Genomic DNA, 27,119 nt, shown 5'->3' on the forward strand with positions numbered 1-27,119 from the left:
GAACCTCATTGCCCATTAGCTCATGTTTACCAGAAAATAACGGTGCTTATCAGAAGAGACCGCTTTCTCCTTAACTGGAAGAGCAAATTATTTAAGCCGAGTTTGCTTTATGTTTCATACCCCTCCTTCAGTCCTTTGTACGCACGCACATTTAAGGGCCCATTATCTTCTCCTTGATGCAAGGGGGTGATGTATGTAGCTACCATTAATGGTAATGAAAATGGCTCCTGTTAATCTCCCGTGCTCTGATAGTAAGATAATAGCCTCCTTATTAAGTACGAAGGCCAGCCTCGGATTTGCACTGAAAACGAGCAGCATATTGTCTCTGTGGGATTCATATGTAAATGCTAAAGCAGTGCTCTCTGACTACAGTTGATGATTAAAAAGAAATTAGAGATAGCATAAACATGCCTCCAACCACCACAGAGCCGCTCCGGGCCTTTTTTCCATCCCATCCACCCTCACCTTTGGAGAGTAACCTCTGGAGAACAATGGATGGAAATTGTCCTCTCGGCAGTGCATGCTTGCAGCCCAGGAGAGCAACTGTATCCTGGGCTGTGTCAAAAGAAACGTGGCCAGCAGGGTGAGGGAGGTGATTCTGCCCCTCTGCTCCCCTCTGGTGAGACCCCACCTGCAGTGCTGGGTCCAGCTTTGGAGTCCTCAGCACAAGAAGGACATGGACCTGCTGGAGCAGGGCTAGACGAGGCCACAGAGATGCTGGGAGGGCTGGAGCAGGGCTAGAAGAGGCCACAGAGATGCTGGGAGGGCTGGAGCCCCTCTGCTGTGAGGACAGGCTGGGAGAGTTGGGGGGGTTCAGCCTGGAGAAGAAGAGACTCCAGGGAGACCTTATAGCGGCCTTCCAGTACCTGAAGGGGGCCTGTAAGAAAGCTGGGGAGGGACTGTTTGCAAGGGCATGTAGCGACAGGATGAGGATCAATGGTTTTAAACTAGAGCAGGGTTGATTTAGATTAGACATTAGGAAGGAGTTCGTTACTATGAGGGTGGTGAGACACTGGAACAGGTTGCCCAGAGAGGTGGGGGAGGCCCCATCCCTGGAGACACTCAAGGCCAGGCTGGATGAGGCTCTGAGCAACCTGATCTAGTTGAAGATGTCCCTGCTTACTGCAGGGGGTTGGACTAAATGGCCTTTAGAGGTCCCTTCCAACCCAACACGTTCTATGATTCTATGTTCAGCCTGGAGAAGAGAAGGCTCCGGGGAGACCTTCAAGCCCCTCCTAGTCCCTAAAGGGGCTCCAGGAAAGCTGGGGAGGGACTCTGGATCAGGAAGGGGAGCCATAGGATGAGGGGGGACGGTTTTAAACTGAAAGAGGGGAGATTTAGATGAAGTTATCAGGAAGAAATTGTTTGCTGTGAGGGTGGTGAGCCCCTGGCGCAGGCTGCCCAGAGAAGCTGTGGTTGCCCCATCCCTGGAGGGGTTCAAGGCCAGGTTGGACGGGGCTTGGAGCAACCTGGGCTGGTGGGAGGTGTCCCTGCCCAGGGCAAGGGGGCCGAAACTGGATGATCTTTAAAGTCCCTTCCAACCCAAACTGTTCCATGATTCTACGACACCAGGCCTGCAGTTTCAGACCACCCCCCGCCAGCTCAGCTCACAGAAATAACTGACTGAAAAATTTGATATAATACAACTTTATGGGCAACATCCTGTCAGAACTGGCTCTGGGGGGGCCGGGGATTCGGCAGAGGCCCGGGGCCGGGGTCCCCCGGCCCCGGGGCCTCTGCCGAATCCCCAGCCCCCGTCTCCGTTCCCTGCCCGGCCCTCAGCGGGTTAAGGCGGGTTCCCATGATGCCTCACGGCCCTGCAACGTCGCCGGCCGCGGCGGTGGCAGCGACTGCGCCGTGAGGCGCCGGGCGGGACCGGCGCTGCCGCGTCAGGGACGGCTGGTGCGTTTACCGGTTCCCTTCATCTTCCTCCCCCTTCTTGTTTCCCTTCTTTCGGGGCGGTTCGTCCCTTCCTTGTCAGACCCAGCCCCGGTTCTTCCCTCTTGGCCTGTCACACAGCACGGTTCCCTGAGGGAAGGTGCCCAGCTGGCGTGGCGGAGGCCTGAACTTCTCACCGTCGCCTGTCCCCCTCCTCCCATTTTATCTCTTTTTTATTTTTATTTTTTTCTAGAAAGGAGAGACCGGTGCAGTGACCGGGAATCGGGCCATGTTCTGAGGGAGGCCTCCAGGACTCGGCTTGTGTCCGGACGCCGCAGGTGTGCCTGAAGAAATCGCCCTCCTCATCCCCTCTGGAGCTCAGGGTAAGGCGGCTGCGCCTCTGTGTACGCAAAACTGCACGGCTTTAAAAGTATGCAACAGTCTGTGATAGGTATTTGAAAGTGAACTTAGTCTGCTTCACGGAGACGGGATCACATTTGGTTCACAGTGTTTTTTTCAGCTGTCGAGGCCTCTGTGGCCTTTCTGCCCTGGGAAGACCCACAGGGAGCCTTCAGGACCATGATACCACACAGACCACGTCACCCGCTTCATCGTCATACACTGAATTGCACAGCTCCTCACAGGCTGGCTGTGTGAATTTGCTGCTACATCGGGGGAGCAAAGTCCTATTACAGCTCATTTCCACTTTCAAGTGCCTTGTGCCGCTTCTGCCTTTTTTGCTTGATTGTAGCAAGTTAAAAATTTCTAACATGGAAACTCCTATGGTGCATGTCTAGTTTTTGCTCTGGAAACAGATTAGGAAATGAGAGTGTGAGATTGGTCTCAGTGAAGCTGTCTGTTTCCACTTTGGAACCCTTAGTCCAAAGTATTTATATTGTCCAATGAAAACTTATTCCTAAACTAAACGTTTTCTTTACTGCTCATGTCCATCAGGTCAGAACAATGCATGTTTATTTAAGGTGTCTGCACAGTTGTTTTTCATTATTTACTTCTGAAACAGCACAGTGGCACAGCACTGTGTCCAGTCAGCTCAGCTTCTGCATGGTAAACAATGAAAATTTCATAGCTTACAACTTTCTGGGCAAATACAGTTGAAAATAGACTAGGCACCTCTAAAGACATTACCTATTAATAAGCTTAGAGTGTGACTCTTTTTCCTTGTCCCCTTTTCCTTTATTTCCAAGTGATTTGTTGAGGAAGAGAAAGGTGAGAAGCTGGTGGCCTGAGTTACCTCCTCCTTTTCTTAGATGAAACGGTGTGGATGAAGCTCTGCCTTCCCATCACACAGATGTGGTTTGGTCAGGGAAGTTGGTGCTTCTGGACTGGGCATGTGTTCAGATTGCTGTTGGCCAAAGTCTTTTCTTTTAAAAAGTTTTTATAAAAAAAATAAATCAGTTAATGGCAGACCCAAAGGGTATTGCTTCCTCTGTCAGCGTGGAGTTGGAGATCTGAAATTCGTATTGTATGTAAATGCTGACATGGTGTGGATATTGGCTGTTGTGGGACGGATGTCTCTTTCTGCTTTATAGAAAATTCCTGGCTCACCTGGAATTGGAATGGGAAAAAGCTTTCCTGTTCAGCTCCAGCAATGATTGTTTGCCACTGAGGCTGGAAGGCCTTTGCATATAGTCTGCCTCTGTTTGTTATTCCGAATGAAAACCTGCTTTAACAGCTTGGGAAAAAGGAGGAAAAAATGGCAGAGGAAGGATAGCAGTAAGGGCAAGCCAAAGAGAGGGACCTTGGAACCTCTTGGTAATGTACAAGAAGTCGCTGGGGAAATACAGCCCCAAGGAAGGAGAGTTGGCATGCAGAGAGAATATAACAAAAACATCGAAAAGGAGGGCCTGAAGTATGCACAATTGTCTGTCTAGCTATTACTGCTAAGTTATTTACTTAATTTCTGTACTGCAGAAGGAGAATTTTTCCTTATCTTGCAAGTGACAAATAGTGGAATTGAAGATGTGGACTTCGATTTGTGTAAATGTGTTTATGGTGTCTGTCTAGGATATGAGCAAACATGTTTTATGTGTAGTGCTATCTCTGTCCTCACATGTGCATGAGTAAGTTATATAAAATTAAATCATAGAATCATAGAACCATAGGGTTGGAAGGGACCTCTGGAGATCATCTAGTCCAACCGGCCTGCCAGAGCAGGGTCACCTTAGAGCAGGTTGCACAGGAACACATCCAAAACGTTGTTACTGGAATGCTATTGGAGAAAGTGTTTCATTATACAAGGGGGCGCTTGGCACACTTTTGTTTCCCTTTTCTGAAAGTTACACAATTTCCATTTGATTATTGATAAAAATAATTCTGTTTGGTTTTAATTTGATGCAGAATGGCTGGAAGGTTTTACTCACCAATAATTGCAGTAACCTTTTCAGTCTAAACCACTTTTTTTTCACAACTTATCTGTTTTTGTCTAATACAAATTAATTAAGATTGAAAGGTAGCATATTCTAAATGTCAGTGAAGACACTGTCCCTTAAATTACACAGAATTAAGTGCTTGTCAACAGGATGTTTACCAAGGAATAAGTGCTTTAGATAAAAGACAGTGAGTTCTGCCACAAATCACTTCTGCTTTTAACAGTGATAATACGTAGGTGCAATATTGAGGTTATTTCTTTCTGAATCATGTTGTCTTAGTTAGTGGTGCATATAAGTGTATTTATTGTACTGCTGTGGTTGCGGTTCACAGGAAGGCTGTTCGGCTTTAGAGATGCCTAAGAAATTGACGTCACATTCATACAAATTTAATCTTTTCTTACCTGTAGCATTTTTCTTTTTAAAATAGCCTTCCTTTTCTAATTTAAGATATGTTCTCTCTCCATCCCCTACTGGGTTGCGGCAATTGTATGTAACACTTAATCATTTGCCTTCTAAAATTATTGCAAGATTGTTAATTCTATTGACACTTGTTCACTGTGCTATTTGACTAAACAGTCGTAAGTCTTTAAACTATCAAAGACTTGCATAAAGGCATTTCTGCCTCTCAGACCAGTATTTGGTGAAGACATCAACCTGCTATTTTTTTGCTTTGTATCTTGACTGACCAGTAAACTTGACATTTAGTAGTTGGTGCGGTTTCTGGTCAGCTTGGTGACTTTTGTGTCTTAGAAGCTGGTTTTCTGGAGTATAAATGAAAGGATGGACTGCAAGTAGAAAGGAAGAAGAGATGTTATTTGTTTAAATTTAATTTAAATATTGTACTACTAAAGTAGTTGGACATGTGAATTCATTTTTCTACCTAAATTGCAGTCTTCTGCTGCACTCTGCACTGTATTTCTTTTAATCATGAGTGTCTTGTGTACTTTCAGTTTTTCCAGGCTGTGTACTGTGTGTGAGTCACATTTTTTCTTCCTTAATGTGAATTTTATCTGTAGCTTGACACTGCTCCCTGCTGCTGCATTTCGTAGTTTGTAAAAATTAGAGTAAGATGATGTGGTTTGCCAGTGAGACATGACTGCTGGAATTAGAATTCTATTTTGTGTAAAAGGTCCCAATAATTGCCTTATTTTCTTAGAATTCAATTGGTGAGCAAGCTCAATACTTCTGAAAAATCACGATTTTTTTGTATCTTCTAGTGAAGTGCTCTTTTAGCAATGTGTTTGACACTCTCTATCTAGTGTAAGAGCTTCTGCTATTTTTTGCTTAGGACTGTTTAGTCCTATGCATGTGATCCCGTGTAATCATACATGATTATAAAGCACTTTCAGAAGGGTCACGGGTGGGTCTGGGAGCAGCATCAATAAGAGTCTGTTTTGATAAAACATGCCATAGAAGAGTTTCCATGTTTATGACTCCCCACCCCCTTTTCAGCTATGGTTGAATTACACCTTTCCAATGAATGAATTAAGATGACTAAATCCCCCAAAATGTACAAAGTAAATGGAAGAGTAAGGTTGAGGGTTTTATGGTGTTTTGTTTTCCCCCTGCAATTGATTGTGATTCAGTGATTTAGACTGCAAGCTCTTTTTCATAGAGGTATGCTTGTAAGGTACTGAACAGCTTACCAATACGAAATCCTTGAATATGACTTAGGTTTTTTGTTTTTCTCCCTTTATAGAATCATGGCAAGTCCAAGAACAAGGAAAGTTCTCAAGGAAGTCCGAGCACAAGATGAGAACAATGTGAGAAAATTATAATCTTCTTTAGATTAATTTTGTAGAATTTAATTTTGTTTTTACCTACTCCAGATGTATATTGCAGTCTACTACAGCTATTGTCTTTATAGCACTAGTATGGCTAACTAATGGTAACATATAAATTTAGATATCTTACTTGTGTTCCTTCCAGTAACTATTATTCGTATATGTATTATAATACCTTGCTGCATATTTGGCACAAGTCTTTCAGAAGTTCTCATGATGATAATGCTGTAACCCCTGGAGTCTGTTGAACGAGTGATATCTTGGGCACAGCTTAATTAAAATGGTCTATTTGAAGTAGCTTGATTATATGCTACCTGAAATGTGATAGCCCATGGACATGTTAATTTTTATTTATATCAATGCATTAAACCTTGGATAGTGATTCCAGTCATAAAAACATAAGTTGTTGCACTGTATCACACAGTGCAATAAACCTATTTTTAAGAAAAACTTCTGTTTAGATCTGCTATCATTTACTGCCAAACTATAGTATGACTGAATAAATGTTCCAAACTTAAAATGTTGCATCTTTATTTTGCCAAGGAAACCTCAAGAATTCAGTGTGGTTATTTTCTTCTCCTTCAAGGTAATATGGAAATGAAATCAAGTTGAATTCTTTGCACATTAGTTCAGTTTGCTCATCCGTATTTCCTCACTGGTTTTTGGTGCTCGGTACAGTAATTTTTATAATCCAAGTCAGGCAAGTTAATGAGTATTTCTTTCCATGCAGCATAAATAAATATTTGAAGGAAGCTTACGCTGTCAGGGAAGGTGTTTCCAAACACTAAAAACTCTCCCTTCTGAAATTATTTTCTGCATGTAACGTTTTCATGATTTGACTTTTTAAGCTGTACTGTGAAAACTTCACAGACAAGTGATGGCTGAGTGTTAGAGATAATTGTTTTTCTCTCGCAGGTCTGTTTTGAATGTGGTGCGTTTAACCCCCAGTGGGTGAGTGTGACCTATGGAATTTGGATCTGTCTTGAGTGCTCAGGAAAACACCGAGGCTTGGGAGTTCACCTCAGGTCAGCCTTTCAAGCAGACGATGGACTGAGTTGGTTACCTCAGGTTGCATTATGGCTGTGAACAGAATGTATTGTTTTGGAAGGGTATAGAATGTCTCAATTCCAACGTTTCACTGGCAGTTTTGCTTCTTGCTCCCCTCCAAAGTGAGCTTTACTCTCTGTGTCTTGTCTGTAATTAGTTGGGGCGTGTGCTGCACCAGTGCAGCTATGTTATGCCCAGTTCTAGAAAGCAGTGTCTCTAGCTACATCTTGAGGTTGTGTGGTGGTGTTTGGTAGTACTGCACTACTCTATTCTTTTAATCTTGTATAATCTTTATTGATTAAAAATTAAGTAGTGCTAGAGCAGCTTGAGAGTTGAGCAAAAGAAGTCACAGTATGCTTACAGAATGTTTCTGTAGTGTATGCAAGTGTATAAAACAGTTTTATTCTGTTCAGGAGATATTTTTTTTTGTAATATAAATTATAGTTTTTGTTTTTTCCAAGAAACATGCTCAACTGAGATGGGAATCCATGGAATACTAACTGTTACGTGTTCTGGAGACGCACAGTGTGTGTATATATCATAGAGGCAGAGCATGGGATAGTTATTAAATGAGAAAGGGAGAGAAAGTCCAGGAGGAAAATCACCAGAGCAAGGAGGCCGTTCAAAAGTATGTGCTTTGCTTTTCAATGGGTGATTTGAAGCTCATTAGTGAGTAGAAATTGCATAGGAAATGAGCGTTTGGAACTATTCCATATGTTACATGAAACTAAAAATGAAATTACTGAGATGAGGATATGGTGAAGGGTATTTCTTTAGGGACAAGAAGGAAGAAATCGGTCGAGATACAAGTTTTAAAAAGTTTCCTTGAGGATGATGTCTCACTTTTTTTGCCCCAGTGACCTTGTATTTAACAATAGGGCACTGCTTGGGTTGTTTGTTTGTTTTTAATATAGTTTAATGAGCAGTATCAAGAATTTATGGCTCAAAGCAGAGTTGAGATGCTAACTGCAGTCGTTAATGCCATGGGATGAGGTCAAGGAGTAGGCTATTTTAAACAGTTGAGCTGTCAGTACCTGGTGGTCATTATGAGCAGATGCATGGAGTGGGACAGGAGGTGTCCTTGCAGGTCATTTAAGTGTAACTGTGAAAATAGACAGGGAAAGAAAATTGCAGTGTAAAGTAGTATGGGAAAAGTGTCTTTTATATTGTGGGTTAGGTTAATTTCTGGACTTGAAGAAAGCAGCTTTTTCCATCACTTGCATTCTATTGACTGCCTCCTTTAAGTGTCAATAAGTGGCATGATTTTAGCTTATTTCAATGAGGATTTGACCCCCTTCTTATGATGATCCATCTTTCTATACTTGGAGAGTCTTCTCTAACATGTTTATACTCCCAACCTTCGAGATAGGTTGCAATAAGCTTCTTTTTTTGTGTGTGCGTCCCTGCTGATATAGCAGGAAATCATAACAAGCTGTGATTTTAATTTTTTTTTTTTAAACTGCTTTTCAGTTTTGTGCGTTCTGTAACTATGGACAAATGGAAGGATATTGAGCTGGAGAAAATGAAGGCTGGAGGTAATAGCAAATTTCGAGAGTTCTTGGAATCTCAAGATGACTACGATCCCTGCTGGTCAATGCAAGAGAAGTACAACAGCAAAGCTGCAGCTCTTTTTAGAGATCAGGTAAGTTCAGTTGTGTCTGTCTTCTCATCCCCTGCTATCTGAAAATATCAAAGTACTTTGTAAGCACTTGTTTTTGAAGTAGGGGGAGGGAAGGTAGCAAGCCTTTGAACCTCTGCAGTGGTTCTTGAAAGGTGTAAGTCTTAGAGTGCTTCTTCCCAGCTCTTCTAAGAGTTTTCTTTAGAAACTTTCTTTTCTGCATTTAGCTGAGGCGGCTCAGATTTTCATTGCTGCAATTTGTTGCAACCAGTGACTCAGTGGAGCTGTCCCAGTCCACAGTAGACAGTTTATTACTTCAGCAATACTGTTTTATCCAAAGTGATTGTCGGTAAATCTTTTGTGTAGGTAGTAATAAAATGGCAAATTAATTTGCCAAATACTGGCAGGCCTATAAACAAATAAATTAGTAATTGTAATGGCATTATCATTTCCTGGAGGTTTGGAATTTCCAAAAATGAAATGACAAACAACTTGAACTCGTGAACTTAGAGATTTGAAAGGGTACTGTATTTTTATGCTGACCGTGCCATGGAGATGGTAAGAAGGTACGTTCTGCGCTCACTGGGATATCCCTGCAGCTTTGAAGTTTTTTGTGTGTGGTTTTCTGTGGCAAGGCCTTCAGAAATTTTATATTAACTTGCTGAAGTTGTGACTTGGATTGGAGGAGCGGTATGGGGTGAAGAGATGAAGTTCAGGTCCTTTGTTCGAAGGAGGCAGAGAGAACACTTAAATTCTGTGTATATGTTTCATCCACACTATGCTAGAGTATAAATCCACCTCTTTCTGTTCCTCCGTTATTCTGTGTTTAGTGCTTACATCTCTTTACTAATTTAGTTTTTCTTCTTCAAACTAAATTTGCCTGTTTGAAGAAGTTGCCTAAAATCAGTTGCCTGAAACAAAGCCAGCATTCAACAGGACCAGCGTATGACTTGTATGAAAACTTTGACCTAGCATTCTGATTATTCTCCTACTACTCCTAGGTAGCTACAGTAGCTGAAGGCAAGGAGTGGTCCATTGAAACTTCTCCTGCCAGGAACTGGACCCCACCTCAGCCTAAAACATCTCTCTCTTCCACTCATCGGTATGTAGTCTTGTTACCTAATGGGATGTTCATGTTGATGTAGCAGCAGCAGGATCAAAACCCAATGTGTAAATGTCTGCTGGTTTTATACTGTTTATGGCATTGTCTGAGCAAGCATTTCTTTTGCTGAAGTTAAGGAATGTGAGGTAGCAGGGCTTTAATTTCTGTAATAATTCCCACCTCCTCCACCTGAATCTTAAACCATGGCAGAGACAAGTAAGCAAGAGCAGAGGATGAGCCACGCTGTTTTTATCTTGACTTGTAATGCACCTGAGACTAGTCATTGTGTCAGTCACACAGCGTGTGTCACAGCCTTGCCTTAACTGCAGTGCTCTTCCAGTTCGTGACTGAATGCACAAGAAGAAGAAACAGACTTTTTCCTTATGGGGCTAATTACTAATGGGAGCATCAAAGCTGGACCGCAGCAGTTTTGTTTTTCTGCTTTGGCATGCAGTGTTTGTTATTCTTTGCACTAAAGAATCAAGTTAACTGAAAAAGCAATTGTAAATCAAGTGAACAAGCGCTTCATGCTTGGCCATCATCCAGCAAGTTCAGGGGCTAGCTGGAGTCTGAGTAGCACTGTCTGTGTGTGTGTCTACTGTTGCTTTATTCATTAAATACTCCAGTGGCTTTTAGTGGTTGCATTAGAGTTCCCTACTTGACAGACAAAAGAAATAATCAATTTTGCACCTGAACTATGATGATATATGTCAAGCTACGCTGCTGAGCTAGTGGTTTTTGCTTTATGGAGTTTGATTCTTAAATCTTTCATTTCAGTAGTTCTGCTGGACAGTCTCAGGCTGCAACTGCCTCTTCTGACAAGGCTTTTGAAGACTGGTTAAATGATGATGTCAACTCCTACCAAGGGTAATGCAATATTTATTAACTTTTTGAGTGCCTGACCCTCTAGCATAACACAGACCAGGCTGTTTTACTACAGCTACACAACTGTGATCCTGATTTACTAGTTAACAGTGACATCTTGTTTGCTATTAAAAATATTTTGATAACATATGATAAAGGGTAAGATGAAGGAAAGTGCCTCTTAATGCAATTACGTAACAAAAATGTTTGTAACTCAAAATGTTAGTGTGGTGGGCTACAGATTAGGGATTTTTTAGTGTATATAGTATCTTAAAGTGATTTTAGTTAAACTGTGGTATTTATAAAGATAACATTGTTTTCTTTTTTCTTTCCTTTTCTCACTTCCATGTATCGCTTTATTAGGATTTTACTTAGACTTCTGATATCAGTGATCTGTTAAACCCAGAGGGTCATTAAGACCACATTAGCTTGCGTAGGGGACACTTTAATTTGCAAGGATTCACCAATGTATCCTTTTTGGTGTTATGTCTTTATGAAGTAAGTGGCTTTGTATTTTGTGTGCTAGGTGCTTTAGGACTTTTTTCCAGGTGTATTTTAAAGTCTGTTAAATGATTGTCATTCTTGCAGGCTTTTCAGTTTTTGTTCTACGGTTTTAACGAATGCATGCTAATACAGTTACTGTTTATTTATTTTCTTATGGTAGTGGCCAAGAGAATCGCTATGTGGGGTTTGGAAACACAGTAAACCCTCCGAAAAAAGAGGATGACTTCCTGAATAATGCTATGTCTTCATTGTACTCGGTAAGGAAATGCTTGAAGCTTGCTGTGACCTGAATTACTATTTTCCTCTATTTTTTCCCCTGTTATGGGAATATAAACAGAGAAGAGAAACTATAGACTGCAATTAGATACAGGAAGATGTAGAGTATTGTTTTTATTCTCAAAAAGGGAAGAAAATACCGGTGGACTTGAAAAGGCAAGACGAAAGGAGAAGCTTTGGCAAAACTTAGGAATTATGTCTGGTATCAGTTCATAGAAATAAGGAAATGAGGATATAGCAGTGGATTAAGAACTAATACTCAACAAGGTTTGGAAGGTAAAAAAAAGTTATTACCTGTTGGGAATAGCAGTTAGGCTGGTGATGCTCTAAACAGATTAACCATATTGGGTATGTTCAGTGGAAAGCAACTGAAATGTGTGTGTTCATGGGTGCCAGAAGCCCTGAGCAGTGATGGAAACATTTGAAATATTTGTGGCAGGGTGTGAAGAGATAACAGCATATGGTTGAACAGTTGTCACGATTAAAGTAGAGATAGTGAAAGATGCATTGTTGAAGGAAAATGGGAATAAAGTCGGAGCCAGTCAGGGACATATTGGTGCTTTGATAGGCTGCAAAGTAAAAGTGTTGAACAATATTTGGGATTTGGAGACACTTTGAAATACAGTAAGGTTTTCTTCCAGGATGAGTGGCCAGTAGTCTTCTGTAGAGCCCCGTCAGTCTAAATATCTACACCAGGTTCCATTGTTTATTTGGTTTAAAAAATATATAATAATTTCACTAGACCATAATAGAAAACTTGAACTTTGAACTGTATTCTAGGTGGTTCCACAAGGTGCTTAACGTAGGTCTGCTGAATATTTTCTAGGTGTGTCATAAATTATAGGCCAGAGAGTTCAGATTAGAAACCACATCTCTAATGTACTGCAGATGTGTTAAGACAACACAGGAGGGATGGCACCGTGTTGTCCAAGTTACTGTCAACCATTATTTGAATACATGATCTCATTGAAACTTATGATTAAAATGCCCTCTTGTGACCACAGATACATACTACAATTTTAAGTCATTTATTACAGTGAGACCGAATATTTGCGTGCATAGTCATCCTAGTGAGGAAACCAATTTTTCTTCCAGTGCGTATGATTGGTTTTCCCCACCCATACTACATTTATGTATAGACATTATTTTCTGCTGTTATATATCAGGAATGTTTTCTGTAGAATTCACACCGACTACACTATCCAACTCATTCTGTAAAGAACAGATGTAATTGCAGTTTAGGTTTGTCTTGAGGCCCTTGAGGCTCTGCTTAGCATAAAAACTATGAGACACATCACTTTGCCTTTCTTGCTATTGGTGACATAATTATCTTTCAATGTGTCAGCACAGAACAAGAAGGACAACTAATGAAGAGACTTCAAAAGTATAGGCAAAAATATTTTTTGCTGCTTTTTTTTTAAAAAATGTCCCCTCAACCTAAATATGTGGTGGTTTATTTGTTTTGCTTTTAAAGATAAATTTTTTTATCTTTAAGGTTTTAGTGTCTTTTTTTGTTCTCTTACTTGCCTTGACTGGGGGAGGGATTTCTTTTTTTTCATGTAGCCATTTTTAGTAGAATAACACCTGAAGCACTTGGGTTTGTTCATATCGCAGCCATTTTGATACAAATAGCGGAAGTTCATTGCTATGTTACAGTTAAGTGGGAGACTATAATTTTTGCTTTTACTAGCAAGTAATTCTTATGCCTACAGGACAAGCTGTACTGGAGAACATTTTGACTTAATTTGACATGTAATAGTGAGCACTTGGTTATTCACTCTTATTCACACATAGCTTACGACATTCTGCTTTCTTTAAAGGGATGGAGCAGTTTTACAACTGGAGCAAGCAAGATTGCCTCGGCTGCTAAAGAGGGTGTAAGTAAACAAAATATATTTCAGTGTAATTCTTGTAAACTCAGAGATTCTGTTAGTGTTCTAATAGAGATGTACCTTTAAAAGTATTACCAAGACAAACTAAACTGTGCTCTTTGTGTATCTTTGCCTATAGCATATGAAATAGATGCACAATGAATGCAGATCTCTGCCTTAACTATTTTTCATGTTTCTGGATGGACATTTTTGTAAATTTATCCACTGGATGTAAACATCAAGAAAGAAATTAACTGCCATTTTTATACTCCCTTGAGAAACAAAAAAAAAATTATTTCTAAAGCAGAAATTTCGGTCTACGCCAAATAAGGCTGAATTTCATTCTTCAACGGGAATATAATACCAAGTTACAAATTGCTGATGGTTTTATATTTTTTCTGTCATTTGACTGCTCTGTAACTACAGCATTTTTCTGTAAGTTTAAATAGAAATCTTGTTGGGCAGAAATTGTGCCCGGAGGGGACGCTTTGGGAAAAACTGAGGCATGGTCTTCACGCTTTGCGTGTTCTTCAAATTTGCACACTTAGGTGACAGTGATTTGACTAACTGTAGACTAAAACCAGAGGAAATAAAAATGTATTATATTTTACATAGATGATGATGGAAAGAGATTAAATATTTTAGTGAAAATAATGCATTACAACTTTTTTCAGTTTTGCTTAGTTTCATGAACGTAGCAGTTACCTCTTACTTTGTGTGACATCATGAGGCAAAAATATTGCGACTCATCTGCATTGGCTCACTAAGGTCTACTCTATATTGAAGACCCTTTCTTACCCTTTGTTGTAAGTTGAGAAAGACCAATGCTTCTGCAGAGTGATCTGGAACGGCAGAGGTGGTGATATGGGAATTCATTGTTGCACTGAAATTCTGTCAGAGATCCATTCATCTTTGAGAGGATCATGCATCATTTCTAATATGTGTATTTAAAAATCAAAGGTTTTATTCCTAGTAAACTTGGATGTATTTGCTTCTTTCACAGGCTACCAGATTTGGATCTCAAGCAAGTCAAAAGGTGATTATAGATTTAGCTCTGTCTTATTGACTGTAATTGGCTTTAAATGTCATGTATTTGCCTGCATCGATTGATTTAGACTTAGAATCATAGATTATCTCAAGTTGGAAGGGACCTATAAGGATCATCATGTCTTCAACTCCCTGCTTCTCTCAGGACTTGATCATCAACAGACCAGTATGTTTTTCCTTCGTGGTGAACAGTAATTTTTAGGTTCTAGCTTTTATTTCCATGGGAATTGCAATCAACTGCAGTGATCAAATTAAGCAAGACGTAAACAGTGATACTCTGCTCTGTATAACTGTTGCACGTATTGGAGAGGCAGTACAATGAAATGCTTTAATTCATGCTTGCAAACTTAAAATACTCTTATTTTTGTGAACCTTAAACGTGGTTTACCTTGAAGTAGTTTTCTTGGTGATATAATATAATGCAAGCCATCTTTTCATTGCGAAAGCCTAATAAGATATTACAAATGTGAACTGGTTAATATTGTTATTAAATTGATTTGCTTTTTTATTTAAAAAAGTAGCAATTACAAAAGCATTTTCTCTTTCAAGCTGGGGTTAAAACAGAGACAGTCAGACCTGAGTTACAGAGAGCTCTGACATACGCAAGATCTGTTTGCATGTAAAAGTTTAAAATTCAGATGTAAAAATGTGGTCTTTTAAAAAAAAAAAAAAAAAAGTATTCTTAATGTACCAAAGTTCTGAGTGAGAGAGGGCTTACATGTATTAACATATGATACAGAGAGTTTTACTTTGAACTATGTCTTGTATTAGCCTGGCATGCTTTCTTGTATGCGTAGGGTGCTATTGCTCAAAACAGATGTGGAACTGCAGGTGTTGGTGTTCAAACAGATGTATGCAGTAGGATGTTAATACTACAAATAGCCAACCTTGCGCATGTTTTGCAACAGAAATGTCTTGTTAAAGCACCCAAACCTGATACTTAGAAGCTTTAAAGTATTTGCTGCTTGGCTTATGTAAGAAAAACTAAGTGTTCTACAACTCTTGCTCTTTCACTCCTTCCAGCAGTTTCCCTTTTAGAAAACTGTTCTTCCTTTAGTATTATTAGGAAATGTAAATATAATATTAAGTGTAAAAGCTCATCATACCTACTGACAAGAACCACAGCAACATGGTGCTCCAGAGTCTAAGCTGTGTTACTGAAGCTTAAATTTTGTTCCTGAAACATCTGATCTTTTGCTCTGTAGAACAGATTTAGCATCTTTTTGATGTAATATATTGGTTAAAAGTACATTTGCTCTCCAGTGACCAAACGTATTCACTGTTTGTCTTGTCAGTAGATGTTAAAATTGGTAAAGGTTCATGCTACTTAACTTGCTTGAAAAAATGCTGCCAATTTTTTGCTAAAAGCTGCTTCTACCTTCCTTGCTCTTTCTCTTTTGCTGTCTGGGTAAAGTTTTGGGGCTACAAGCAGCAGCCAGAGCCGGTAACGCCGTCCCGTGTATTCTTGTGCATGGACTCCTTGTCACTGTTCGTGCTCAATATGTGCATTTGCTCTTGAGCTGTCTTTTCTTTTTTTTACCAAGTCAGACCTGTTTAGAGTGATGTTTTGTGTTTCATACAGTAATGTTTTTTCAAACCTATTTAAAATAGGTTAAATTGGATAGAGATATCCAAGGTCTGTACTCTCAGAAAACATACTGTACTCTTGTCCATGCTCTTCATAAACACAGATGACTTCAGGATTTCTGTTTGCATGTCTGATCCAGGGATGCAGTATACCAAGAACTACCCTGGGATGTTGTTTGGAGGCAGACTCTTTAATAATGCACTGTTATCTAGTGTTTGTAATGGTGGTTAAGATGCTATCCTAAAGTCAACAGTAGTAAAGATGAGGAAGCGATTCAGATGGAAACACAATTGTATCCAAAATTATGTGGTTGAGTAAATGGGATAATATGAGAATTCTTCTGAATTCTAGCAAAGGCTTCACTTAGCATACCTGAACTGTTAGTCTTACTGCATTACACTCTTTATGAACATAAACAGTCTGCCAGATTTAGTAGACTCTGAAGGATTTTTTTAAAGATGAAAAATCCCCTTTCTTGTTTTTTTTAAGCACTTTGTAGCCTCACTTCCAATGGAAACAAGCCTCATGTGATTTGCAGTTATGTTTCTTACTAGGTGCAAATGGGGTTACCTTTTGCCTTTGCCTTCTCAAATAACCTTTGAGCTGGTAAGGAGCAGAAGTATTGGAGATGCTGGTGGTTGGGTAGAGGGGAGATCCTAGTAGTGCTCTGGCGAAGGGAAAGGCCTTTTAGACACCTGGGAATCTGTGGAGGGAAGATGCTCCAGGTGCTCCATCCCCAGGAAGAACATGAATGAAGGCTCACACCCTAACCAATGTTAGCACTAAGATATAAACTCTTAGGAAATGAAACCTCATTAGTCTCTGCTAACGTTTAGGACTAATGTTTGTCGCGCAAGCACATTGGCCCTTTTGGATTAATTGGGCTAATTCAGAAGGTAATTGGTATAATACGGCAATTCTGAAGAAAAGTTTAAATCAATCAAAGCTTATAATGGAAGTAAGGAAAGGAATGATTTCACATGAAACATTTGCACACCTTGCTGTCTGTGTCAATATCATCTTACAAAAGTAATTTTGTGACTTACGCTTTGGGCTTACATTTTTGTAAGATGCCTCTGAAGTGCAATATCCTTGTGCATCTTGTTCTGGATTGCAATAGATTTCTGAAGTTCGTTGTTTTCTCTCCCTGCAAACCTGGACCTGTAAAAAAAGATTACAAAAATCTTCTGTCACAGCTAGGCCTCTTGTGTATTTCTTAGAAACAATTAGGCTGTTATTAATAGATGACAATAGCAGCACTACAAGACAGAAGAATTGGTGAAAAATTGGCCAGAAAGATCTAAATCTACAAGTAATTCCATTAGTAAGGAAAAATAAGAGTGGATGAGGTCAGTTCTTCCAAATACTCAGCTGCAGGCATTAGCAAGGTGCCTGTCTTCCAGGCTGTTGCTGGTTGAACTGTTGCTTCTGCTTCCAGTGCAAGGTCAGTCTTTGCTTGGGCTCTGGGCATCTCCAACAGCCTATTGCCATGTGCATCTGTTTTTAATTTATTTTCTTTTAATGTTTTCTGCAGCACTGTACTGTGTGTGCTTTTCAGCTCATCCTGCTTGTATGAATCAAAGCTTAAGGTTTCACGTGTTTTTGGAGATACTGCTGAAAAATTAGCCTGCAGAAGATGTTGGCTGTGTTTGGTTTTGTTTTCTTTCTTTTTTTTTTTTTTTAAAAAAAAAAAAGGAAAATATAACTGACTTTCTTTTGTTTTGCTTTTAAATAGGCGTCAGAGTTAGGTCAGACATTAAATGAAAATGTTCTCAAACCTGCACAGGAAAAGGTAACTTGGAAACTAGTGAATTACTTGCAGAACGTGGTTACGCTGACTTAGGGAGTGCTTGTTTCCTCCTGCCACAACTGCCCAGTTCGTTGGTGTGTCCTTCTGTTTTTTCATATTACTAACACAGTAGCAAATGGGAAACATCAAGTAACTCAAAGCTAGTATGCCACCAAAGAAAGCTTAATGAGGGTAATTTCCCTCCAGCAATCTTTCCCATGTCCACAAGAGTCTGTTACATTCTTCCCCGTTAGATACTATTTTATAAATTTCATGCTTTCGATAATGGAAGATGAGACAAGATGAAAATGCACCATAAATTGATATAAAAATAAGTTCTCAAAAAAAAAAACCCCTATTAGTAGTATCTTTGAGTGATAAGTTCATAGTGTTTTACCCATCTATTGGCCAGCATTGTTTTAGTTCAGCTTTGAGCCACTGTAGTTCATCTGCTGCCTCATCGGGGGCAATAGAATTTGGGGCAAAGTATATGTTTAAGATGAATGGAGCCAATTTATCAACAGAAGTAACATGTTCTTGCAACCTTTATTTTGTATTTGTTCAGAATATTCTGGTAGTCAGCTAAAAGCAAGTTTTGCATGCATTCATATGCAAACCATGGTCTAAAGTAACATTTTGATTAGCTTTTCTAGTTACTTTGGTGTTTCTAGGAAACTAGTTTGAAGCAGGTTTTCATCTTCCCTTTACCATTGTTAGTGACCAAAACCATGAGGCTAATGGCACTTCCAACACCAGATGGAAGAAAGCACAAATGCCGACCTGAGTAAATACAGATACTCAACTAGTGGGCATAAAAAAAAAAAGCAAGGCAGTCCTCCTAAGTGACTAGTGATCGCTGATACTACAGATGTTAGTCAGAGATTCTCCCTAGTGTCAAATGTTGCCTTCCTGTTTCATATGTTAAAAAAAAGTACACCTTTCCCATTTGGCATACATTTCTTCTGTGCTTCTGGAATTTTGGATAAGCTCCAAAATTTTGATGAAGTCTTTTCTGAGAATGTGGTGCTCTACTTACCAATGTACCTTTTCCCAAAATACATTGGTTTTGATAAAGCAGACTAATTTTGCTCTCGTAAGAGAAGCAGTGCCACTACTTTGGGATATGGATTAATTTTCAGTTTGAAAAGGGTGGTTTAATCACATTACAAAATAATTTCTCTTGCATTACCTTTATTAATTCAACGTTCTTTACATAGCATTTCAAATCACAGGAGAAGACTCTAATTGATTTCCTATTCCCTAGAATTATTCACAACGTATTTCAGAGTGCTTAGATGCATTATTTTCAGGGTTATTTTTAGAGTGCATTTTCTTGAGCTGATTTTATTTTGTAGGACAACTTAATGAGGCAGGTTGCATTCTATTTAAAAAAAAAAAAAAAAAGAAAGAGAAAAGGTCCATTTCCCTTAGCATGTTGTGCTGTTAGTTCTAAGTACGTGTTACTTTCTGAAATAAGCATTTAGTGATGACTGCCTGGCACATACATGGTTACATAAAGTCATCTGCTTTGGAACAGCTGCCACTTATTAATTGGTGAAAGACAGCAATTTTATTGTGGTTGACCAAAGTTCAAAGCCCTTTTAATATCTAAATAAGCATGTATAAAAGACAGAGAATAAAATGGATCCGATAGATTTTTAATCTTTCCAAACAAAATCTTTTTATATAGTAAAATATATTTATAAAATATCATGTTTGCACATTTTTTTTGTACTGGTGTTTTTGTGCTCATTATTAGTGTAATGACACCTTCCTCAAACTTCAAAGGACTGAGGTTCACTCCATTAGACATCAATGGACTTTGTCATTTTCTTCACTTTAGTAGCTTTGACTTAAGTATATTTTGATTCACTTTGGGTCTTTTTTACACTTTTTGGTTTTAGCTGTTACACACAACTTAGCTTGTCTTAAGGTTTCAATAATACTTAGTTTTATGACTAATTACCGATACTTTGATTCATGTAGGTGAAAGAGGGGAAAATATTTGAGGAGGTCACCATGGGGGTGTCACAGTGGGCCAGCAAGGTATGAAGTGGCCTGCCTGCCTTCCAGGAGGCCAAACAGTGAGCCAGTCTCCATATTCTTATGAAAAGCTTGTAGTGAAAATGAAACAAAAGCACAACACAGCTTTAGTCTCTGCTTGTGTTGAATACAGAAATTTTGAGTGTAATTTTCAGTATGCAGTACTTCTTTTGGGGTGTTAAAAAGCAATACAGGCCTGATGTAACAGTTTTAACCAAGGGCATGGTGTAGAGTTATAAGACAGACGGCGTCCCAAATGCAAAAAGAAAATGTCAGCTGGAGAATATGGAGACAGCTTGCGTTATATTTGTACGGTTAAACTTACTAATGTCTTGTACCTTTTTTCTTTATCTTCTTTTGCTGTCATTGCTTGGTAATGTGGTAAGTGCTCTCTACAGCTGCTAAGTACAGAAGTGCTGCACAATCTAATACCTATTTTGATAACTTATACAAGTTACCTCGGAGGGTCTGTCTTTCTAGCACTGTGAAGGTCAGCACTGCAAGCTCTATCATGTACCAGCTTAGTGCCTTAGATGTTGGGAATATTTGGATAAATTAAGTGATGTTACCTGTTCTGTTTAAGCCTAGCAACTTTGTCTGAATTGTGGGATTCATCCTCTGTATCTGTGACTTAGAATAGTGCTTCCATGGGTGTCACTTCAGAATTTGTGTTTCTATTACAATTCCAGTCCATTATAATAACCCCCGAGGGATTCTCCTAGCAGTCATGTTTCTTCTGGAACTCAGCTTTTGGCCTCTTTTTACATGGGCAGTGATGAAATGAGGGGGAAGGAGTTTTTTAGAACAGTAGAAATGTAAATACTAATTACATGAATTGTAACATCAAAACATCAGTTCTGTCATTAAGTTTAATTTTATGTAAGGAGTAATTCCAGAATTTTTCTCAAGGAAGTCTAGGAGAAAATTCAAAAGCTGTTATTGACGATGATCTGGGAAAAAGCTGAACTTGACGTACTTTTCACATCTTCCAGCAGCACGATGCTGTCAAATATATGTTCTTTACATCAACCACGTGACTTCCCACCAAAAATACTCATAGTTGTGAGCGAGCTTTTCCGATGAAACGTTTTCTCTTTATCAGAACAATTGGAGGAATGTGTTGTGGCTTTTGCTGTTAGACTTGGAAGAGGTGTTGGTTCAGTCCAGATGAATGGAGTGTCTTTTTTTTCTCTAGGTTCAGGGAGTTGGAAGTAAGGGATGGCGAGACGTCACCACTTTTTTTTCTGGCAAACCAGATGATAATTCCGAAAGGTATTTTTTTTGTTATTATTTTCTGTGTCTCTTTAAACACATAATTTTATCTCCTGTATGTCCTCTGCAGTATAGTAGTGGCAGGTAATTTTTAAATATGAAGAAATTATTCTGTCCTTGCTAGTAGTCCTCCAAGAGGACTACTAGCAAAGACAGAATAATGATATTACATACAGGAGGAATTCAGTCTAACTGTTCATGACAGTTGTTAAAGCCAAGGTGTGGTGCACTATTTTGTTCTCTGTTTCATTTTTTTCCAAATGCATATCTGCCCTACCCCCCACCTCGGGCCTATTAGTGCTTAAGGCTGTTAACAAAAATCTGTGAATTAAAAGATAAGCATATGCAATTTGGAGAAATGCATTTAGTTCTTCTGCCTTTGTCCTCAGCTTTTGTTTAAGCAAAGGGCAGTAGCATTATCGATTTCTTTGTTCGTGGTCATTTAGTTTTATGTTTGTCATAACTAACTTATTTCTACCTTCCTTTTTCCACCCCCCCCATAAAAGACCAGCTGAGGGAGACAGCTACCAGAACAGTGGAGGGGAGGGCTACCAGAACAATGCTGTAGATCAAAGCTTCTGGGAGACCTTTGGCAACTCAGATCCACCAAAAGCTCAAAAATCTCCAAGCAGCGAGAGCTGGACCTATGTGGACAATTCCACAGAGAAGAAGAGCTCTGATAGCTGGGACGTGTGGGGCTCAGGAACAGTCTCCAACAACAAGAACAGTAACAGCGACAGTTGGGAAAATTGGGAGACCAACTGGGAAAACACAGGAGGGGAGAGCAAGACCAAAAAACCTCCTAAGGCAACGAAAAAGGCGTCTTCAGCTGATGATGGGTGGGATAACCAGAACTGGTAGAACTCTGTTAACCCTGTTTTGTACAGCTAGGAAAGGGGGGGTATGCTGGCTGATTGAGGGGAGAAAGTTTTACACGCAACTGGAGTATCTTGGTTGACCTTACTGATCTGTTACTTTTGTGCTTCCCATTCATTCTTCTTTCTTCTATCCTGGTTTAGGGAAAAAAAAAGTAGCATTTGAATCTTTTATTACATAAAGGTGGTTCTCCCTTTTTTAAAGAATAGTGATAACTATGTTCTCCTTGCACTATTGAAGGACAGTGTACAGGGTACAGCGATTTTCTTAACATGAATATTCAAAGGAAAAAAAAACAGTGCAAGCACACTTTCATGGCACAACCTTGCATGTGTAGGTTAATAGGTATTCATCCAGTCCTCATGTAATTTGAGATGACCTGAGGTGTTTAATGCAAACAAAGGACAAGGTGTGTCTTGAAAAGATGGCCATTAAATAAGCAAACTGCAGTTGAATAGATCTAGTTCACATGCTTTATGGATTGCTCTGACCATGTTAAGTCTGGCAATTCAGGATGGTCTTTAAGATACTTTTTATTGGAGCTTTTTTTTTTTAAACTTCATGAGATTTTTTTTTTTTTTTAGTCTTTTAAAACTTCTTTTCTCCCCTTAGAATTACTAAGGAATCTAGAGCTAGGTAATTATTTGTGTAAACTCATAGTTTTGACCCAAGCTATCAAGTGGCATCCAGAATGGCTCTTCTTGCCCTTCTTGCTCAGTGGGTGAAGAGTTTGCCCAGTGCAGCTCTCCCGCACAGGCGAAATGCAAAGCTGTGGTGTTCTTCCTTACCTACGCCCTTCCCCCAGTTTGAGTATTTTATATGGTCTGCTTTTTCTCTGTCTGGCTGCCTTCTACCCATCTACTTTATCTGTTCTGATAAAAATGAAATCTTTCTGCTGCTTATGGCCTTTTGGACAGCTGTTTGGCAACTTGTCAGTGAAACAAATTTATAAGAAAGATTCCAGTAAGAAAAAATGGGTGGAAAATATGAGAACATTGAGGAGAGAGGCTGGCAGCAAGCCCTTTTCAAGATGAGTAAATGTCTGGATTTAATAGTAAATTTAAATTAAGCAGATGTTTTCCAAATTAATCTTTAATATGGCCAACTGTATCTGTCATGTATTTCTCTACATTTTTTTCCTGGATCTTGTTAAAGAAACACTATTTTGGAAACTTTAGAAACTCCTTGTCAGCATTAAGGACTGGAATAGAAGATTCACTTATGTCTCAGTTTTGATCCAACAAATTACTTTGCATGACAGAAACCATAACTTCTCCAGAAGAATTGTGATTTTAATGACAAAGGTGTCCTACGTATCCTGTTTTATTTTTAGGGGTGGGTTGTAAATGTACACTCAGCCAGAAAACAATCAGCTCGCTTGAAAACTTCAAATCCTGATGTCATTGTGTAGTCTGCTTTACTACCAGCATGGAGTTCTTTACTGTGGACCCTGTAAATCTTAATACATACCTAAAAAGCCTTTTCTTTTTAAACATATTTGTTCAAGCAAACAACCAACCTAAGTTGTCAAAGTTACCTTAAGTAATGCTTCATTTCTTTTTCTCTTCACAGAGGTTTTTGAGCTTATAGTCAAATCAAGAGGTCAAAAAGGAAGGAAAATCATGAATTGCTTGAAAAGTAGCACATTTTATAAAGGCTTAAGTCTAAGTAGAAGTAGCTCTATTTATAGCCTGATTCTGTATTTCTATTAGTAGGATCTTTCAGGTGGTGAGCAAAATATTTTTCTAGTCTTCTCTAGCCCTGTCCTATAGAGTCGGTATTTCTTTTTTTCCCCTCTTGCTTCTGCTGACAGCGTGGTCTCTGATCTCGTGCAGCAGGATGCGGTGCTGCTCACCACCCAAGCACTACTCCAAGCTGAGCCATGCGAGGCACCCAAGGTGTTGTTGCCGACGCTTTGGAAGTGCCGAAATCATGAGAGATCTTGGTTTACAATGCTGCTTTTGGTACAGTTGGCAGACGTTTACAGCCTGACTGTAAAACCAGGATTTTGTTCTGCATTTTCTCCAGTTCCAAATATACCTTTGTCATAGCTTAATTGCATGTCAAACGTAACTTTGTATTTTTATGCATACACCTCTGTTGCCTACCTGTCATTTGTCTGCTGCCCAGTACGGAACTGTAATGCATGTACTTTGGTGGCGGTGCTGTGTGGTGTCTGTGCGGTGGCACTGCCCAGTCCTCGACTATCGGTTAGTCTTCGTGAAGTGTTGCAGTCGCGGTGACAGCAAAACGCATCCCATGGGTTGCGCGTTCTGACTGCAGGTGTCTGTCTGGAGTGACGTGAAGCTGATTCAGCTTCCTGTGTACAAATTTATTACAGTTTCTCTTTCATAAACCTCCTGAAATAACTCATAGCAGGATAAGCTTTATTTCAATCCATTCAATCAAGTGTATTGTGACGTGTACGTTCTCCTCAGCTGTATGGCTTGCCTGGGAGAAAATTGGTTTATTTGTATGTCGCTTGAAGCTACAATTGGCACGAGCCATTTGTTTGCTCTTCTGGTTTTATTTTTGTATCTCTTGAGACTTTATGTTCTAAATTAAACTAAATGGCCAGGGCCCTACTCAGGCAGAAGCTTTGGGTTAACGATTTTTCTTCCAGTTGAGGAGGCAGTGATAGAACAGTTGCCATCTCTCCTTTTGCAGTTCTGTAGAGAGGCAGCAAAACGCTACAACTCCCAGAAAGGTGTTAACGGAAGGTACTAAAAACCAATATGATGGCAGAAAGTGTAACTGCAGCCACAAAACCTAGTATACCAGCTGGTCTCAGTTTGACAGGAAAATCAGTATTTTTTTATAACTTGTCTGAATCTGAACGTTTTACCGTGTCTTCCAGGGGAGAGGATGAAATGAGGGCATTTTCTTTTGCAAAGCCTCTGATATATTGGATTTTAGGATTTTTTTCAGAGTAGATGACTGGGAAGTTTCTGCAGTTTGGTGGAACGCATGCAATCAAGGTGCATGCGTGGAGCGAGTGTTTATGAATTTGACCTTTTTGTTTTCCCCCCTCCTTTCCCTGATTCCTCTTTTTTTGGCCTGATGGCAAGCTCTGTATTCAGGGGCATCGAGTGCAGCCTGCTGGAGCTGAGGCCGCCTGTCGAAGTGAAGATACGGCCGTTGAATCTGCGTGAGCGTGTGGATTGGCAAGGCTCTAGTGACAGTGTGCTTCACCTGTTCGGTGGGTGAACAGGGCTCCGCTTTCCTTTCAGTCCCACACCAGGTATTAACAATTTTAAGTCGCACAAGTAAATTGCCAGGAGAAAGCGCTGAAGGTGAAATGACGACTGCAACAATTGGACATTGCAGTGTTTGGTTTAAATTTCCTAGTGTTTCAAACTGGTTTATTTCTTCATATGGCTTCAACTTTGGAAAATACGGAGCAGCTGGATTCCTACAGGTAGTCTGAAATAAGAAAAACTTCAAGAAACTCAAACTAAGTGCCACTCGCAAAAGAGGGAAAGTCTTAGAGAGTGTTCCTGAACCAGGAACCTAATCCTAGGAATTAGGGGTTATTTTAAAATGTTTCATTTGTGTCTTGAAACCTGTTAATAATTATAGCATTTCAAGAAGTGCTTGGGCAGCTCTCCCTCATGGTTGAGACCTCAAGGATAATGCTGCTGCCTTTATTTTCCAGGCCGGACTGTGTAACATTCCATGGGTTCATAATGTATTTATCAGTGTAATGATCTGTGCAATAATTTAACAAGTGTAGGTAAAACCTTTGTTGTTTAATCCAGGATACATTTAAAGATACAGTGGTCCTCTTGGAGAATAGCAGCCTACCAAGGTAATTCAGTTCTCACCTTACTTTGGCAATATTAAATTTCAGTAGCCCTGTTAGGAAAGACTTATCATCAAGCGCTGATTTAAACAGAAATCAAGAAACGTTTTGATGTCCATTATATAAGAGTTTGATTGTAATGGCTTGGTGACCTCTAGTTGTAGAGCCCTCTCTCATGTTTCATGCCAGCAGAATCTTGGTCAGTATGGAGTACTGTATCTTTAAGTTTCCTGATGTGTGTTTTGTGAACTTCACAGGAATGGCAATTTCGGTGAACACTATTCATTGTTCTGTGGAGTGGTACCCGACTTGAACTGCAGTGTCATCTTTTAAAGAGCATTATAATAAAGCAAAGAGATATGGAGCAGAATGGTGTTCAGCCCTTTTTCAGGAGACTTCAGTAAATTTTAAGCCCGTGCGCATTGGTATAGCCTATGTGGCCTTTTGAATGGAGTGAGTTAGTTCTTAGTGTGGTTGGCATCACGGAGTAAATGCAAAATGGGTTGCTTTGTGATTAATAAAATGGGAAAGTAGTATATGAGTATGAAATTGTCTTGTTGGAGGAGAGTAACTGACATTAACAGCGTGACTATGTCCTGATGTGCTGGTGCCATGCATGTTCTTCGCTGCCCGTAACGAGGGAGGAAGGAAGCTGCCAGCGTTGATGCCAGAGCCAGACCCAGCTGTTTCATCTTTTTATTTCATTGGCGTTTCCTAGTCTAAATGCTGATTTAAAATTTATTTGAATTAGGAACAGTTTTAAGACAACATTGGTTGCCTCCTTTATTTAAAGAGCACTATAACACAGAAATTAAAGTGGTTGTAAATAGATTTATGTACTCAGAGCTTCTTATTAGCTTGTCTACAAAGGCACTTATCACAGGAGAAAAGGTAACTTTTAAAGCAGTTTTTCTCTGCAAGAAACAAGGTTCCTGTGATGAATCCTCCGGCTGGTGGTGATGCTTCACATCCACGTTCCGGTTTCCTTTGTTAGCCAAACAACTGTGTGAGTTATCCAAATGATTCATGATTGCACTGAGCTCTATGTAAATTTAAAATATCTTTTATTATGTTCTTGGTCAGCAGGGCTAAATCCTGCCTGCCTCGCAGAAGTAACTATTGATTTTTTTTACCCAAAAAAGTGGACATTTGGGTTGGGTAATGGCACTGGTATTATTCCACTGATAGTGATTCTTGCCATGATGTCCTGTGTTAAGGGCTGCTCTGTGTGTTGGATGCAAAGTTTTTAGTTGGGATTACTTTGAGTAATAGGGATGTGGTGGTTCTGGAGGGAAGCTTTTGTCCCTCTGTTCTGACAGCTTACGGAGGCCAATGACCTAGAAATGTACGAAATACCATGGAAAGCAA

The 27,119-nt window shown here is 39.7% G+C and overlaps 1 protein-coding gene across 8 annotated transcripts; it reads left to right on the forward strand.

The window, feature by feature from the left end:
- Window positions 1–2,128: 2,128 nt before the first annotated feature.
- On the forward strand, window positions 2,129–26,115 carry ARFGAP1 (ARF GTPase activating protein 1). Of its 8 annotated transcripts, none has more exons than XM_074604848.1 (14): window positions 2,129–2,261; window positions 5,968–6,031; window positions 6,968–7,077; window positions 8,570–8,741; window positions 9,719–9,819; window positions 10,597–10,686; window positions 11,348–11,444; window positions 13,284–13,340; window positions 14,338–14,370; window positions 15,796–15,825; window positions 17,705–17,761; window positions 19,745–19,804; window positions 20,997–21,073; window positions 21,580–26,115. In XM_074604848.1, the coding sequence occupies exons 2-14, from the start codon at window positions 5,972–5,974 to the stop codon at window positions 21,932–21,934; spliced, it is 1,299 nt and encodes a 432-aa protein (XP_074460949.1). In that variant the 5' UTR covers window positions 2,129–2,261; window positions 5,968–5,971; the 3' UTR covers window positions 21,935–26,115. The 8 variants fall into 8 exon arrangements, with proteins under 8 accessions (XP_074460949.1, XP_074460950.1, XP_074460953.1 ...); XM_074604849.1 differs by having other exon boundaries at window positions 10,600–10,686; XM_074604852.1 differs by lacking the exon at window positions 19,745–19,804 and having other exon boundaries at window positions 21,003–21,073.
- The last annotated feature ends 1,004 nt before the right edge of the window (window positions 26,116–27,119 follow it).

The sequence above is a fragment of the Larus michahellis genome, chromosome 12 (assembly GCF_964199755.1).
Source record: "Larus michahellis chromosome 12, bLarMic1.1, whole genome shotgun sequence".
Taxonomy (NCBI): domain Eukaryota; kingdom Metazoa; phylum Chordata; class Aves; order Charadriiformes; family Laridae; genus Larus; species Larus michahellis.

Bases quoted from the DNA above. Each gene is read 5' to 3' on its own strand.
- ARFGAP1 (XM_074604848.1), top strand. From the start codon at position 5,972: ATGGCAAGTCCAAGAACAAGGAAAGTTCTCAAGGAAGTCCGAGCACAA. The intron at 9,820-10,596 runs GTATGTAGTCTT...CTTTCATTTCAG, and splicing joins TCTCTCTCTTCCACTCATCG to TAGTTCTGCTGGACAGTCTC. The intron at 14,371-15,795 runs GTGATTATAGAT...GTCTGGGTAAAG, and splicing joins GATCTCAAGCAAGTCAAAAG to TTTTGGGGCTACAAGCAGCA.